The sequence below is a fragment of the Cryptosporidium sp. chipmunk genotype I genome, assembly GCF_004936735.1.
Source record: "Cryptosporidium sp. chipmunk genotype I strain 37763 chromosome Unknown contig_31, whole genome shotgun sequence".
Classification (NCBI taxonomy): domain Eukaryota; phylum Apicomplexa; class Conoidasida; order Eucoccidiorida; family Cryptosporidiidae; genus Cryptosporidium; species Cryptosporidium sp. chipmunk genotype I.
In genome coordinates, this window is record NW_027125591.1 from 109643 (window position 1) to 124857 (window position 15215).

General features: G+C 26.4%; 7 protein-coding genes across 7 annotated transcripts; 3 read left to right on the forward strand and 4 right to left on the reverse strand.

The window, feature by feature from the left end:
* Positions 1-37: 37 nt before the first annotated feature.
* ELE39_002805 (uncharacterized protein) lies at positions 38-2965 on the forward strand (the record flags this gene model as incomplete). Its single annotated transcript, XM_067345909.1, has 1 exon — positions 38-2965. The coding sequence occupies one exon, from the start codon at positions 38-40 to the stop codon at positions 2963-2965; it is 2928 nt and encodes a 975-aa protein (XP_067201767.1).
* A 944-nt stretch (positions 2966-3909) lies between these two features.
* On the reverse strand, positions 3910-5856 carry ELE39_002806 (MYND finger domain-containing; the record flags this gene model as incomplete). Its single annotated transcript, XM_067345910.1, has 1 exon — positions 3910-5856. The coding sequence occupies one exon, from the start codon at positions 5854-5856 to the stop codon at positions 3910-3912; it is 1947 nt and encodes a 648-aa protein (XP_067201768.1).
* Positions 5857-6382: 526 nt separating this feature from the next.
* On the forward strand, positions 6383-9793 carry ELE39_002808 (uncharacterized protein; the record flags this gene model as incomplete). Its single annotated transcript, XM_067345912.1, has 1 exon — positions 6383-9793. The coding sequence occupies one exon, from the start codon at positions 6383-6385 to the stop codon at positions 9791-9793; it is 3411 nt and encodes a 1136-aa protein (XP_067201770.1).
* Positions 9794-9820: 27 nt separating this feature from the next.
* Positions 9821-10450, reverse strand: ELE39_002809 (uncharacterized protein; the record flags this gene model as incomplete). Its single annotated transcript, XM_067345913.1, has 1 exon — positions 9821-10450. The coding sequence occupies one exon, from the start codon at positions 10448-10450 to the stop codon at positions 9821-9823; it is 630 nt and encodes a 209-aa protein (XP_067201771.1).
* A 303-nt stretch (positions 10451-10753) lies between these two features.
* On the forward strand, positions 10754-12010 carry ELE39_002810 (actin family; the record flags this gene model as incomplete). Its single annotated transcript, XM_067345914.1, has 1 exon — positions 10754-12010. One exon carries the CDS (start codon positions 10754-10756, stop codon positions 12008-12010), a length of 1257 nt encoding a protein of 418 aa, XP_067201772.1.
* A 2-nt stretch (positions 12011-12012) lies between these two features.
* On the reverse strand, positions 12013-12525 carry ELE39_002811 (leucyl-tRNA synthetase; the record flags this gene model as incomplete). Its single annotated transcript, XM_067345915.1, has 1 exon — positions 12013-12525. The coding sequence occupies one exon, from the start codon at positions 12523-12525 to the stop codon at positions 12013-12015; it is 513 nt and encodes a 170-aa protein (XP_067201773.1).
* A 668-nt stretch (positions 12526-13193) lies between these two features.
* ELE39_002812 (leucyl-tRNA synthetase) lies at positions 13194-15089 on the reverse strand (the record flags this gene model as incomplete). The annotated part of the gene is made up of 1 exon (XM_067345916.1): positions 13194-15089. One exon carries the CDS (start codon positions 15087-15089, stop codon positions 13194-13196), a length of 1896 nt encoding a protein of 631 aa, XP_067201774.1.
* Between the last annotated feature and the right edge of the window lie 126 nt (positions 15090-15215).

The window sequence follows — 15215 nt, forward strand, 5'->3', positions numbered from 1 at the left end:
GAACTCATATATTTAACAATTCAATATACTATAAATTATGGAAGTATTCTTTTCTCCAATAAAAATTAATGATAATAATAATGAAGAAAAAAATATAAAATTTAAATCATACCAAAATTTTGCCTTCATTAAGTTTTATGATCTTAACATTCTATGTGACTGTCCTTTGATATGTAAAAATGATTTAAACTTGAATAATAATCAAGAATTATTAATAGATTTAGATCTTGATAAATTACATGAAGATACACTCTTTCCTGCAACATTTTTATTTAATGAATGTAATAATATTAAAGAAAATGAAAAAATTGAAATTGATTTAATTTTAATTTCAAATCCATATGGCCTTATTGGTATTCCTTTTTTATTACATTATAATCATTATTGTAATTATTTAGAATCATCCAATTTAAGTAGTAGTAATAACAATCAAGTTTCTATTAATAATGATAATTGTTATTCTAACCAAAATGATATTGATTACCTAAGTGATGATAGTTATTCTGATGATGAAAATTTTAAAAAGAATTATTTAAATATTTATCAATGGTTAAATAAATATCCATGTAAATTTGATATTACAAATGCTAAATTATTAATTACACCACCAGTTTATCAATCTGCAATATTATCTTTACAACAGTTAATTGAATATTATAGTGATAATCCATTTAATAATATAATTGATCCATTTATTTGGCTAAAAACTCCAGATTTATATAATATTATTTCATCAAATCTTATTAATAATAATATTAATACAGATAATATTGACTCTTTAAAAATTAGACACGAAATATTTTCAAATCTTCCAGAAAATGGACCTGAATATTATTATAATCAATTTAGTTTTAATAATGATAATGAAAATTTTAATAATTTTAATAGAATAACTGATTCCAAAAATACCAATAATGAATTAATTAATTCAAGAGGTAGTACTACTGGTCTCGGTGCTGCAATTAATGCTGCTAGCCATATTTTTGATGGTAATATTCTTCAAAATTATCCAGCCACAATTGGTTGTAATACTTGTAATTCAAATACTAGCCATCCACCAATTTTTGGAAAAATTACTGGTGAAGAAATGTCTTATTTACCAAAAATTTTTATTGAAAATCAATTTATTAATTCAATGTCAAAAGATATTAATAAAAATTTTATTTTAAATGAAAATAATAATTTCCAAATAAATATAATTCATATTGGTGAAATTACTGAAATTTGTAAAAATTTTTCTAAATTTAATATTCATTCATTTGATAGTGGATTTTGTCTTGGTGGTGTTGGATTTTACATATCTACTTATAATATGGACTTTGATATTAAAAAAACAAGAGAAAATCTTGCAATAATTGGGCCAATATCTTTAGAATTTGATAGATATCCTGCTTCACTTTATCTTGGTGATTTATTAAATTGTAATAACCTTGTTTTTTATGGTAATTTCTTTAATATTAAAAAATCAAATAATCATGATTTAATTATTACTGATGAAGATAAACAACAAGATGAATTAAAATCTTCAATATTACCATTAGTTAAAATAAAAGATATTGATAAAGAGCTGAAGATTGAAGATGATGTTAATAATAATAATAATAATAATATTGAAAAATTGAATAGTAGTTCAATTGTTTATCAAATACAATTAGATAATATTTTCCAACACATAGCTGATACTTTAAATAAGAATGGGTCCGTATTAATACCTATTGATTGTTTTGGACTTCTTTGTTTAGAAATTGTTGAATTTATTGGTCAAAAAATTTCTGAATTAACTATGCCCATTCAAGTTCCAATGTATATTATTGGTGGTGGTATATCTACAATATTATTAAATGCTGATATATCCGCAGAGTGGACTTCACAATCAAGAACAAGAAAAGTTATGTTACCAAATCCCAATCCTCCTTTTTTATTTTCATTTCTTAAGAAATCTAATCGACTTTATGCATTCCATACTTTAGATGAATTATCAACAGTTTATAGAGAACCTGCAATATTTTTTGCAACCAACAGTAATATGAAATTTGGACCAAGTTATGATCTTTATAAAACATTAAATAATAATCCAAATAATACACTTATAATTATAGATAGTCTCGTTGATTTTGAAAAATTTATCAATAATTTTAAAAAAAAGCCAATAATGAATATAGTACATTCTCCAATATATATTGAACCAAATATTTATCATCTTTTTGAAAATATTATTCCATACTTTAATCAAAACAAAGAAAAATTTAATTTTATCATACCAAATAATAATAATATTGATTCTATATTATTTAATAATAAACTTTTGAAGAATGAAAATTTTATTATTTTTCAAAATTATATTAAATTAATCCCAATCACTAATAAAATAATATATAATAAGCAAAATAAGATTTTTGGTATTACTGGTGACTGGATTCCTGTTACTTTATCATCTGATATAGCAAATAATACAGAATTGAAACAAATCAGTCCAAATTCATTTGTTGGAAAAGCTGAAGCTTTTTTAAATTATGAAGAAGGGGAATTATTAATTGAGAGAAAAATTAATAATTCGAACATTTCAAATACCGATATTTCTGAAATTGAGAAAAATAATTCTGAAAATGAAGGTATTCCTAAAGATTTTAATCCAGCTGATTATATTCTTTTAGTTGACAATATTGATGATCTTTTTAGTGATGATTTGGATTTTGAATACGATTTAAATAATAACCAACAAATTTTTTTTGGAAGTATTACCATTAAGAATTTAATTAACGAATTGAAAGAAAGAAAATTAGACGAAATTATTGTTAATTATAATGATGTTTTTCAAGAAGAAAAAGTTATATCCATTTCAATACAATCGATTAATTGTAAAATTATTATTTACTCTTCAAATAACTTTTTAATTAATTCTAACAACCGTGAATCGAGAGAATTAGTTTATGAAATTATATCATCATTACTCATTTCTGTTTAATCATTGGAATATTATATGTATTAGCAAAACTTCTTGTTAAACATATTTTTTTCTTCTTTTCACTTACTTTAATTTTTTCTTTTTTATTTTGTTTTATAAATGAATTCCACATTCTTGGATTACCTATTTGCATTAATAATTTTTGATTGTTATGTAATTCTTTGTAAACTAATAGATTCTTATGTTCAAAGGCATTTATTCTTCTTAATCCATTTTCACTGGATGGACAATTTAGACAATTTTCTCTTATACACTCTCTTAAACCACAATGATATGGAACATCACTTGGATCTTTAATTGTTAATGGATATGGTATTGATAAATTGCACGAGTCAAAAAATACTTTAAATGATAAATTATTAGATATATTATTATAATATTTATCTTGTAAATAAGTAACAGACTCCGACTCCAAAACTTTGTCCTTTATATTATGTAAATGTATTCTTATTGGCCAATTTACTGTTGAATTAAATACTAAAGATGCTGGTGGCACTGCCATTAATCCACATATTGATGAATGTGATAATTTCCAATGAGATTTTTGGCATTTATCTGAGCAATAACTAACAACAAAACAACCCCTACAATATCTAAAATCTAAATCCCCTTTTTTTTCTTGTTTGATCTTTACTTCTTTGTTTAATTCTGCAGTTCTGACTTTTGATCCAACCGTGAAATTATTACAACTTGGATGAAAGCATGGTACCTTTGCGCTTTCTTCCAATTTTCTTGAAATTGTGCTTTCCTACAATCAAAGCTAATAATTTATCATATTTTTATGACTAAAACTTACCTTTATTCTGCGATCTGTAATCCATTCTTGTAAACGCTTTAAATCAATTTCTTGTCCATTATATAATAATCTCAAATATCTTTTTACAACTTTTGTATCTTCTAATAAAATCTGTGAAAATGATCCTTCAGTACCAATTTCCTTTAATTTAAATTATTAAATATGAAAAAAACCATTTGAATAACAAACTTACTATTAAAGCTTTTTTAAAATGCTTATTTAGCTGAATAATTGAAAATAATAAATTCTTTAAACTATCATAATCCCATTTCACCTCGTATACAAAAGAGAAATATATTACATCAGCCAAAAATAATACTACAGGATATAATATTGATTCTTTATATTTTGGATCACAAACTATTGAAAATATGTCCCAAACATTATACTTTTCACTATGATATCTTAAATTCATGTTAGCTTTATTTCTATTATACCCAACAATTGAATACTCCTCCTTTCGATCTTTATTGCTCCTGTTAATATTTTGACCGTTTTTATCTAAATATATATTATCTGCATCCAATTCTGAATAAAATTTATATCCCTGACCAAAAGTCGAGTAAACTATATATTTATTTACGAATTCATTTGTTGAAATATAACTTAATAATTCTTTTGAATGCCCAATTAATAAACATTCATTCAAAAATTCAATATAGCAAGTAATCAACTTAAGATTATTTCTGTCATGTACAAGATTAATTGGAGAATTAACTAGATGAAAAAATATTATTGAGGTTAAGTTACTCGAAAAGACTCTAATAGCCAATTGTTGAATAACCACATCTTTCGATTCCGATAATGAAGTCAATAAGGTTCTTAATGAATCAATACTGTTAAGTAAAGATGAAATTTTTATATTATCAACCCACAATTCCATTGGATTATTACAAAATAATATTAATGTATTAATTCTGCATTCATAATAATACATCATATTTAATCTAACCAGTAATCTAAGTACACCAGGAATTTTGGTGTCGACCATTCCAGAAATTAAATAATTGATAGCGATAAAATAATCCGGAAAAATTTGATTCCTTTGCAAATTATTTTCTGATTCTTGAGTAGTATTTAGGCTTTTAATCATTTTTTCAGTTGAATGGTCCCCAACTTTTAAATTATTATGTTGTGAAACAATAATAAAAAGCCATAACTCATGCACTACTGACGCCCAAAAATTTGGATTAGTAAATTTATATTTAACCACAGATAAAAGCATTGGAACCAATCCTATTAGCCTATTTGGATCAAACTGAATCAGTCCTTTTATTACAAAGTCAGCACTTGCCTCAGGTATTTTTGATAAAATTGATTCTTTTACATGTAATAATCTATGTCTTATCTTTGTTACTTCAGTTGTATCGATATCATCTAATAATTCAAGACCGGACAATCCCAATACACTATGAATAGTTGTTACATCTATCTCAATCTTTCTTTCAGCTTTTCCTGAATCACCCCCAAATTTTGTTTCGTTTGATAGCTCAGATCCATTATTTCCAACATTCTCACCTTTTCCTTTATTTAAACATTTTTGATTCTTGAATTCAGACTTTGATTTACTTTTAAATTTTTCAATCGCAGTTGGTAGCTTAGCCTTAATGTATATACATACTCCTCTCATTTTCTGCAAAGTCTCTCTCTCATGAAGTATTTTGCTCCTTACTAAACTCTTTTTAACTGCTAATGTATTTGTTTCTAAATACAATAGCTTATCCACATTTTTATTCGTAATGTGAGGATGATAATCCACTGAGTAGTCCATAAAAGGTTGTCTACTAGTTTCTATTTCACGAACTTTTGCTGCTGTTCTTGATATTATTTTTAATGACGTTATTTGTTTTTCTACCGTTGGAGCTCTTTTTTTTTTCCCATCATTTTTTTTATCCTTTCCTTTGCCTCCTTGTTTCCCCTTTTTATCAAAGCCTTTGAAATGTGCCATTAATTTCTCAGCCTGCGTTTGCTTACTTCCTGATTGTGCTTTGTTTGTTATTTTTTCTTCCACTTTATTATCCACTTTTTTTTCTTGCTTCTCCTCATTCTTTGGGCCAGGCTTATGAACCTTTCCCATTAACTTATTGAGCCTCATTTTTAGACCTTTTATAATCTATATATGTTCTTTACGTTATATTTTCCCTCTATTTGATTTTTTATTAGTAATATTAAAAAAATTCTGCATGCATTCGTACATGCACTTTCGTCCACATGGCTTGGCGCCTGATGTATTGACTATTAACGGTACATTAAAGTAATCATTTTTAAAAATTGTATATATTCATTTATAAAAGCTTATAAAAGAAAATAAATCATGGTTTTTGGCATGGTTTTATTTAGGGTTGAAACAAAAGTTTTGAAAAGCGAGGGGTAATGAAATTATAATTAAGTCGTTAGCAGAGAAATAATTTGGAAAAAATTACAATTTACTGATATTACGAATTAATTCTCCTATATACACTGCTCAGTATTTTTCTTAAGTCCTTATCGGCATTTATGAATTAATCCCGGACGTAAAGTAAATGAAATAAAATCTATTTCAAAAATGACTAATAAAAATGGGAAAAACCCCTAACCTAATAAAATATCATCTATTTCAAATATGAATTTTTTAATCAAATATGATCTTTAAGACAAAAAATCAATCCAAAATTTCGCAAAAAAGGCCAGATTTGAAAGCTAACCCCGGAAAATGTAATAATCAAATTGAAGTAAGCAAAGATATGGTTAATTCTACAGATGAAAAATTTATCAATCGGAAAAGATACGTATTTATATTATTAATAATCATCATCTCTTTATTTTCCTGGCTTTTATTCATAAATAAACAAGAATTTCTTGTTTATTTAATAAGTTTGAAAGAAAAAATTAATTTATTTGCAAATAAATATATAACAAGTTTTGAAATGTTTCAAAATTATAAATTATCTAGTTTAAATAGAAATTCAGTCAAAACTCTTATTGGGAAAATATATAAGTTTTTGAATAATATATATTTAACCTCAAAAAATGTCCAAATTTTCATTAATAATAGACTAAGTTTAGTCTATATATGGACTAAATATATTATTAATTTGTCAGTTTCAAATATCAAATTTGAATATAAAAAGCTTTCAAGAAAGTATCAAATAATAATGCTTATGCATACAATCATTCATCGAGCGACTCAAATAACTCTTGATAAATGTTTTAATTTAATCCAAAGTGTACAATTTTTTATTACTAATTCTTCAAACTATACATTTTATTTTACAACATTATCAACTTTGGTTATAAATGTGATTATTTGGGAAAATATTATAATGAAAAACATTTTTGAAGATTATAAACTTAATAATTTGAAAATTGTTACCAGCACCATTTCAAGCCTATTAACAGTATTTTATTTATCAAATATTGAAAGATTGACTGGCCATTTTATTGGAAAATATTATAATTATATTTATGGATTTTGTTCAAGAGCTTTCTTAAACTCTGATGCAAATCAAAACAAAGAATTTGGAGATCATAATATTAAGGAGTTTACATTTATTTCAAGTGAATGGTGGAAGATTCATAAATTTGAAAGTTTATTTAAAGGGGTAGAAATTATTAACGAAATCAAAAAAAAGTCCCAACCGCAAATAAATGAAATTAATAATAAAGTTTCTATGCTTAACTTTGAAATATTTACCAAATTCAAATATAAAGGACAAATTTCAAAAGATATCTGTAACTTTCTAATAAGTGGGAATCAAGAAATACGAATTATATCCAGAGTTCTCATTTTTTCTATGAGTACATTAAGTGTAACTTATGTACTATATTGTGAAAATAAGAGAATAAACACAAACAAAAATATCACTTCTCATTCAAAAATTTACACGTTTTTTACAGTTATATCAGGCTTGATTATTCCAATATTATTAAATAATATACAGAAATTTAGTGCATATAAAGAACAAGGTCAAGTTATTTTTATATTATTATTTCTATCATTAAAACTATTAACTAATCATAAACATTTTCTAATGTTAATATTTGAGTTAATTAACAGTATAAAATCCAAATTTATTTCAGAAAATAATTTCGAAAAGATAATCCTGCAAAGCCAAGATAGAGAATTATTTCCAGAGGAAATTAAAGATATTCAAAATAGTTTAACACAAATTAATGAAAGTTCTTCATTAACTAGAGAAAGAAATAAAAAAACCAGCTTATTATTAAAAAGCACTAAATCCTATTCAAACTCTACAAGTGAAAATAAATACAAAAATATTAAAAATCACTCAAATCAAAGAAAAAAATCATCTTCTAGAGATCTAAATAGGAGCAGAATTAAGCATTTGAAGGATGTAATTCGTACAAGAATAACAAGCAAGAATGGAATTCAAGAAATGTTTGATAATGCCACAGATATGCAATCAAGTCAAGAAAAAAAGTCATATACATCTTTTATTTCCAAAACAATACAAATATTTAAACACATTATCATTTTTATTAAGGATATGATATTTAATGTATTTAATGAAAAAATTTTGGGTTCTTTATTATACTTAATATTTAAAGACTGTAGAGGATTAGTACTGAGTTCATTTGATCATTACAAAATAAATAAATATATTCAAGAAAGTAAGATCTCAATGGAGTTAAAAGAAGAATTACTTAAAAGTATGACACTATGCTATACGAATATTGGGAATCCACAAGTCATTAGGTCAATTAATCTTGCAAAAAAAGATTTAATACAAGATTTAGAGAATTTGAAGATGGTTTTACCAAATACATTAGTAATGGAAAAATTAAAATCTATTCAGAATATGTCTTCATTAAGTCAAGTTGAAGCAATACTACAACCATTTTCCGGAATTAATTCACTTGAAGAAAAAATCAATGTAGAAATTCAGTATTATTTAATATTAAACTCAATAAATATATTATCAGATAGCTGTGAAACAATTAAAGAATCATGTAAAGCAATCATCAATTCTGAAAGTCTAATTGAATTAATAAATAATATTACAAACCATGATTTAGAAAAGATTAATTTACTGCTTAATAGTAATATGGATTACAATATTATTTCAAATATTATTAAATCTGTAGTATTAATGAATGATAATAAAACAAGTATTTGGAGCAGATTTTCCTTAATAACTAATTCAATAAGTAAAGTTCATTTAGAACTTGTATGTAAATTAAATAAATTAAAAGATATTGAGATTAATGAAATATTTATTCAATGGAATATATTAAGGGCAGGATTGAAATACATATTGAATCAGATAAAAAATAATCGTAAATCTTATGAAGATATTTATATGGGAGGACTACCATTACATACTTTACAGATGGCATTACATTATTTAAATACTTCAGCAAGAAAAACATCAGACCTTGTACAAGAATCTATTATAGCTTGTAGTGAATTCTGTTTATACTTTAATTTAAAAACAATTGAAGAATTACATGAATTAAATAAATCTTCTTTAGGTCAATCAAAATTATTTGAACTATGTAAGAGAGATTGTAACGATATTTTAAGATTAATTCAGACAATTAAAACTGTATTGGAAGAATTATGTGAAAATAAAATAAGAATTGATGGAAAAGAAATTGATATTAGTTATTTATCATCAATGCTACCTGCTGTTGTATTAAATTCCGAGCATAAATGCTGTAGAAAGGAAACAGAATCCAATTGTAAGCTACATGGTAAAGGATTGCATGAAGCATTTAGACTTTATGCTGAAGGGAATTTCCCTGCAGTTACAAACAATATTCAGCCAGCCCAATCTAAAAAAGAGCCTTCAAAATTTATTCCAGAAAGGCCAAGAAGTTCAATTCCGAGGGAAGCTTCGAGCAATAAAGAAAGCAATTTAAGTATTAATCCTGAAGAAAAAACCCGTATAAATTACAGTGGTAACAGTAATCATAATAATGAAGCATTTTCAAATCAAACAGGATTAAGAAGGCCTAAAGAAATTATGAAAAAAGAAGGAATTAATAGTAATGAAGAGAATTTACCTTTTTTACCATCAACCCCTGATTAACTAATTTAATTAAATTTTGATAAGAAATCACTTTTTGAACATCTTAAAAATGTATGGAGTGAGTGTAATTGTAGAAAATAATCTAAATGGTTCAACGATTTTTGTTGATATCCAGGCTAGAAATAGTTTACCAAATGGGGTTTCCATCTTTTGTTCAATTTTGGAAGAATTAATGTGATTATCTAACCTTAATATTGAGATCAATTTTGTTAATTTTGTTGCATTCAAAATGTTATTAATTGCTAAAACCCAGAATGAAAAGAATGTTGCCAAATATATTGTAAAATATGTGAATATACTAATGTATCCATATTTATCCCACAAATTCTTCATTTTTCCCAATCTACTTAAAAGTTTTGATTTATTATCCAAATCATTGTTAATATTAAATTTAATAAATTGGTTTTTTAGGCTGTGATAATAGTAAGGACAAAGTTTTTGATTACCAGTTAAACCATAGCTTAAATTCTTGAAGGTTTCGCTATTCTTAATAGGAAGGCAATAATTATTAGAAGTACTTGATTTGTTTAATATAAGTTTAGACTTAAAAAAGGAAGAAATTGGGATAAATATAGAATTATTATTAGTTAACTTTATAGTCCTTGATATATTTATCAATAATGATGGATTAAGCAGTAATTTACGGTTAAATAACATCCTTTAATAATACATAATTGTGGAAATAGAAGCATATTTATTTTTTTTTTAATTGCGTGTTACCGGTAATTTTAAAAAAAATTTCCACAAAGAAATATTACGTGTTTACATGTAATGCCGGTAATGAAAGAATCAAAATTAAAATTTCTTAAAATTTTTTTGTAATAATTTTTCAGCTTAAAATTTTTCTAGACTGTTATGTAAAAGAAGAAGAAATATATATATATAAAAGCAATTCTTTTAAGGAAACATATTGTTGAATTAGTAAATGAATTTAGCTAATTCTGGGAAAAAAAATATTCAATGAAAACAATCATTTTTGAGCCAGGAAGAACGCTCTGCAAGGGAGGGAATAGTGAAAATCTATTGCCAATTGTTGAAGTTCCATCAGTTTGTTGCATAAACATTCTGGAGAAAGAAGACAATGAAAATAAACTTTCGGAGCTTAATATACAAAAAGAAACTAACACTACAAATATTTACGATTCAAAAAGCAATATTTTATCAAAAGATGAATTAAAAAAAATTTGTCTAGTTGGAAATGAAGCAATTAAGAGCTTAGAATCAACAGGTGGGAGCTTAATCTATCCTCTAAATAGAAACTTAGTAATGAGTGATTGGATGCTCTGCGAGTTAATTTGGGAACAGGTGCTCTTGGAATTAGGAGTAAAGAGTAAAAGAGTATCACCTAAGCCTGAATCTAAATGCGAATACGAATCCGAATCTGAAAATCAAGTATTAATGGTTATATTGCCCTCTTCAGGAGGAATTTTAATCAAAGAAAAAGTCAACGAATGGCTTAAAGAAAACTATAATTTTAAGCAAGTAACTTTTGTTCCAGCGTATTTACTAACTTTATATTCATATGGTAAAGAAACTGGAATAGTTGTTGATATTGGGTCATTTTGGACTAATATTACACCAGTAATTGAAGGAATTTCTGATTATAACTATTCTTTGAGCATTCCGATTGGTGGAAGAAGTTTGGAAGATTATATTAAAATCTTATTATCTAGAAGAGGATTGAAGTTTTCTCGTAAAAAGCATACCAAATGTGTTGAGGAAACAAAAGATGATTTATTAGTTAGAAATATATTAAGTGAAAATTGCTTTGTCTCTACAAATGAAAACAGTACTAGAGAAATTATTTCATGCACAACTTCATATTTGGAGCTTTTAAGAGTCAACTCAAACTTAAATAATAATAAATCTATCTTCTTAGAAGAAGAAAGATTCCAAGTAACTGAAGATGTTTTCTTCAAACCATATAAAATTGGAATTGAGTCTCCATCCATTTGTGAAGCTATATTTAAAGTAATAAATAAATGCCCATTAGATACTAGAACTCTTCTAATGGAAAATATTTTCTTAACAGGAAGATCGTCATTATTTATTGGGCTTCCTCAAAGAATTCAAGTTAATCTAACTAAATTATTTTTGGACAGAAAGTTAAAAGGAGATACTAACCGATTAAATAAATACAAATTCCACGTACATGACGATCCTATGAGAGATGTTTCAACTTTTAAAGGAGCTAGTATTTATCTGCAATTGATCTAATTTTAAACAAAAGTTATCATTGGTCTTGATGGAATTATTTGAGATAATTTGTCTGCAGCTATTTCTGAGCAATCTTGTTTAGTGTGTTTTACTTTTACACTTTGCAAACCTAAAGATTTTGAAATAAAGTATGATTGAGTTGAGAAAAGTTCAAATTCATCAAATGGAAGGCATGTACTGAAAGCCAAATCATTCTCTTTATATTCACTAGCTTTTAATGAAATAAATGAAAGCACATTCTTTAGCATATTCTTATCCATCTTTTCTATCACAGGTGTTTTTCTTAGCTTTGAAACATAATCTTTTGGAAGAACTCCTCCTTCTTCATTAATAATCTTCTGAACTTGATTCAAGCCTTCTATTTGCCACTCTTGATATTCATTTGAGACATAAATTATTGCTGAGCTTGCCTTTTGTTTGCCACTTGTTGATGTTGATCCACCCTTCTTACTACTACTCCATTTATCCAGAGACTTTCTAAAATCTTCAATTGATTTTATTATTAAATTCAACATTTTACTGTGAATTGGCGAAAATTTAAACTCTTTAATTGAATCATCATTGAAATCTGGCCATTTAACATTTACAATAAATCCTTCATTTCCTAAAATATCTCTCCAAATATATTCACATGTATGTGGAGCTATTGGCGTTAAAATCTTGATTTGTGTTTCTAAAATTTATAAAGAATTAAGTTAATTTTTTTTTTGTTTCATAATGGGTTTATTACAAATTATATAAAGAGAAACATTTTATTCCAATTAATCAAAGCTCAAAAACAATATTGATTTTATTAGCCAATTCTAATCTATACTTGGAATTATTATTTAATAATTTATAAAATGTAGAGAAGAAAATTATCTTCCAAGAATCAAAGTATTAGCTTATTCTTACAAGAAATAATATTATAATTTCATTCCCAAATTATTATCCTCCTGGAGATAATCTAAAAACAAACCAAATAGAGTAATATTGTAATTAGGATTAGAACAGGAGTTTAGTTTTGTTTAGACCATAAAATAAAGATTTATCTGATTCTTAAATTAATAATGAATAATTCTCTTAAAAACTGATAAAGTTGAATACCAATAATAAAAATAATGCAGTAATTGATACCATATTATTACTTTACGATCTTTCTTCTTAGCAATATTTTTGACGCCATTTTTAATTGAAATGTTTCTCATAATGAAATAAACTTACCTATAAATAACTTCAATACATTGGTATTTAAGAATAAGTCATTAGAATCACACAATAGACGATACTGATCTCTTCTAAGTTGAAACTCAAATAAAGCATACTTTAATGCATCTCTATATGCAAAATTTTTATATGAATTATATGCTTCATTAGAAAGACGAATAACTTCACTTGTAAATATTTGATCAGCCTGATTTAAAGCATTTAAGGCATTTGGATTTTCCTTAAGAAATATCTGTAATTCAGAGTTAGAATTCTCTTGAGATCCACCCCTTAGATTTCCTTTATTTTCAACATAAAATTGAGCAGATTGAATTAGGGAGTAAAGTCTCATAATAGCAGAATTTGCAATATCTCTGCAAAAGTTGGCATCATCAATCGTATCGCCAGCATCAGCTAAAGCAATTCTACAAGCATCCGCAGAGTACTCATTAATTCCATCCTCCAATGTAATCCAATTTCCAGTCGATTTACTCATTTTCATTGAATCGATCATAACGTGACCATTGCAATAGAAGCTTCTTGGCCAGAAATCTTTCTTGTTTTCCCAAATAGCAGCATGATTATATAAACACATTGTTAGATGGTTAAATATTAAATCTTTTCCTGAAACTCTACAATCCAGAGGATAGAAATACAAGAACTCTCTTCTCATTCTATCAAGCTGTCCTCTACCAATATTCTTAATTAAATCTCCAGATGGCTCATCTGTTAAACAAAAAACATAGTCAAAAAGATCATCATTAACGTACTCAATAGGAATATCCATTAATCCTTTTGATCTTCCTTCAAAGTCAGAATGGAAGAAATGGCAAATTGTATAATAAGCCATATAAATTGTGGAGTCAGATAATGACTCAATTAAAACCTTTTGGTTATTTTCAGTATCCCACGGGAGATAAGTTCCTAAACCATAAGATCTAGAGCATGCCCATTCTCTTAACCAATTAATAACTTCTAGAAATGAAGTTCTTACTTGTGGATAGAATGTTTCAAATGATTTTTCATCGTTAACCCAGTCATAGACATCTTTTCTCCATTCTTCTTCTCCATATTCGAGATACCATTGTTTACATAAAGCAATAATACAAGATTCTCCTGTTCTGCTAATTACAGTATTTTCAGGTTCCAGATAAATTAGGGCACTTTTGTCATCTATCAACTTTTGTTTAGCTTGGTCCTTAATCTCTGAAACTTTCATGCCTTTAAAGTCTCCTGATATCATCACTCCATCATAAAAGCCTTTTTTGTAAACCTCATCCTTGGCTTGTTTCAATTTGGCCGAATCATTTTGGCTTTGGATCTTATACTTTAAATATACAGCCTCTCCAGCTAAAGTTCCCAATTCAGGAGTATCAATAATTGGAACCAAGTCTAATAACCAATCTTCTTGAATATTATATTTTTCCCTAATTCCTGCCTTTGACTTAATATCATTCCAAGCAGCGTAGTCATCAGGAGAATCAGATGGCACAGATGAAACTACTCCAGTACCTTTATCCATTGAAATTGAAAACATTGGCAAGATATAAATTTTAGAATAGTATGCATTAGAAGGCATCAATGGAATTCCAATAAGATTTTCCCCGCTGATTTTTGAAAAAGAGATAACCTCTGGTAAGGAACCACAACTTTTATCCTTAGATGATTTTTCATTAAGAAGTGGCACTATACCCTGATATGCCATATTATAAGCGCTCCTCTTAGAGCATATAAATACAGTGTTACAATCAGCAAATGCTTCTTCTTTGCTGTCATAAATCTTTCTTAAAACTCCATCGGAAGTTTCTAATGATTTACAAATTGGGGAGTCAAATGCCAATATAAGCTCGTACTCTCCAGTGGGTAATATCCAACAGTTAGTTTGACCATACATTGTTTCTGGTCTCAAAGTTGCACTAACTAAAAATACATCCCTTCCGCCAACTAACTTTTCTATATTTTCTGGTAAACTTAATGCCTTCAACTTAATTAATGTATATTCCTGAGGGCCAACACCTTC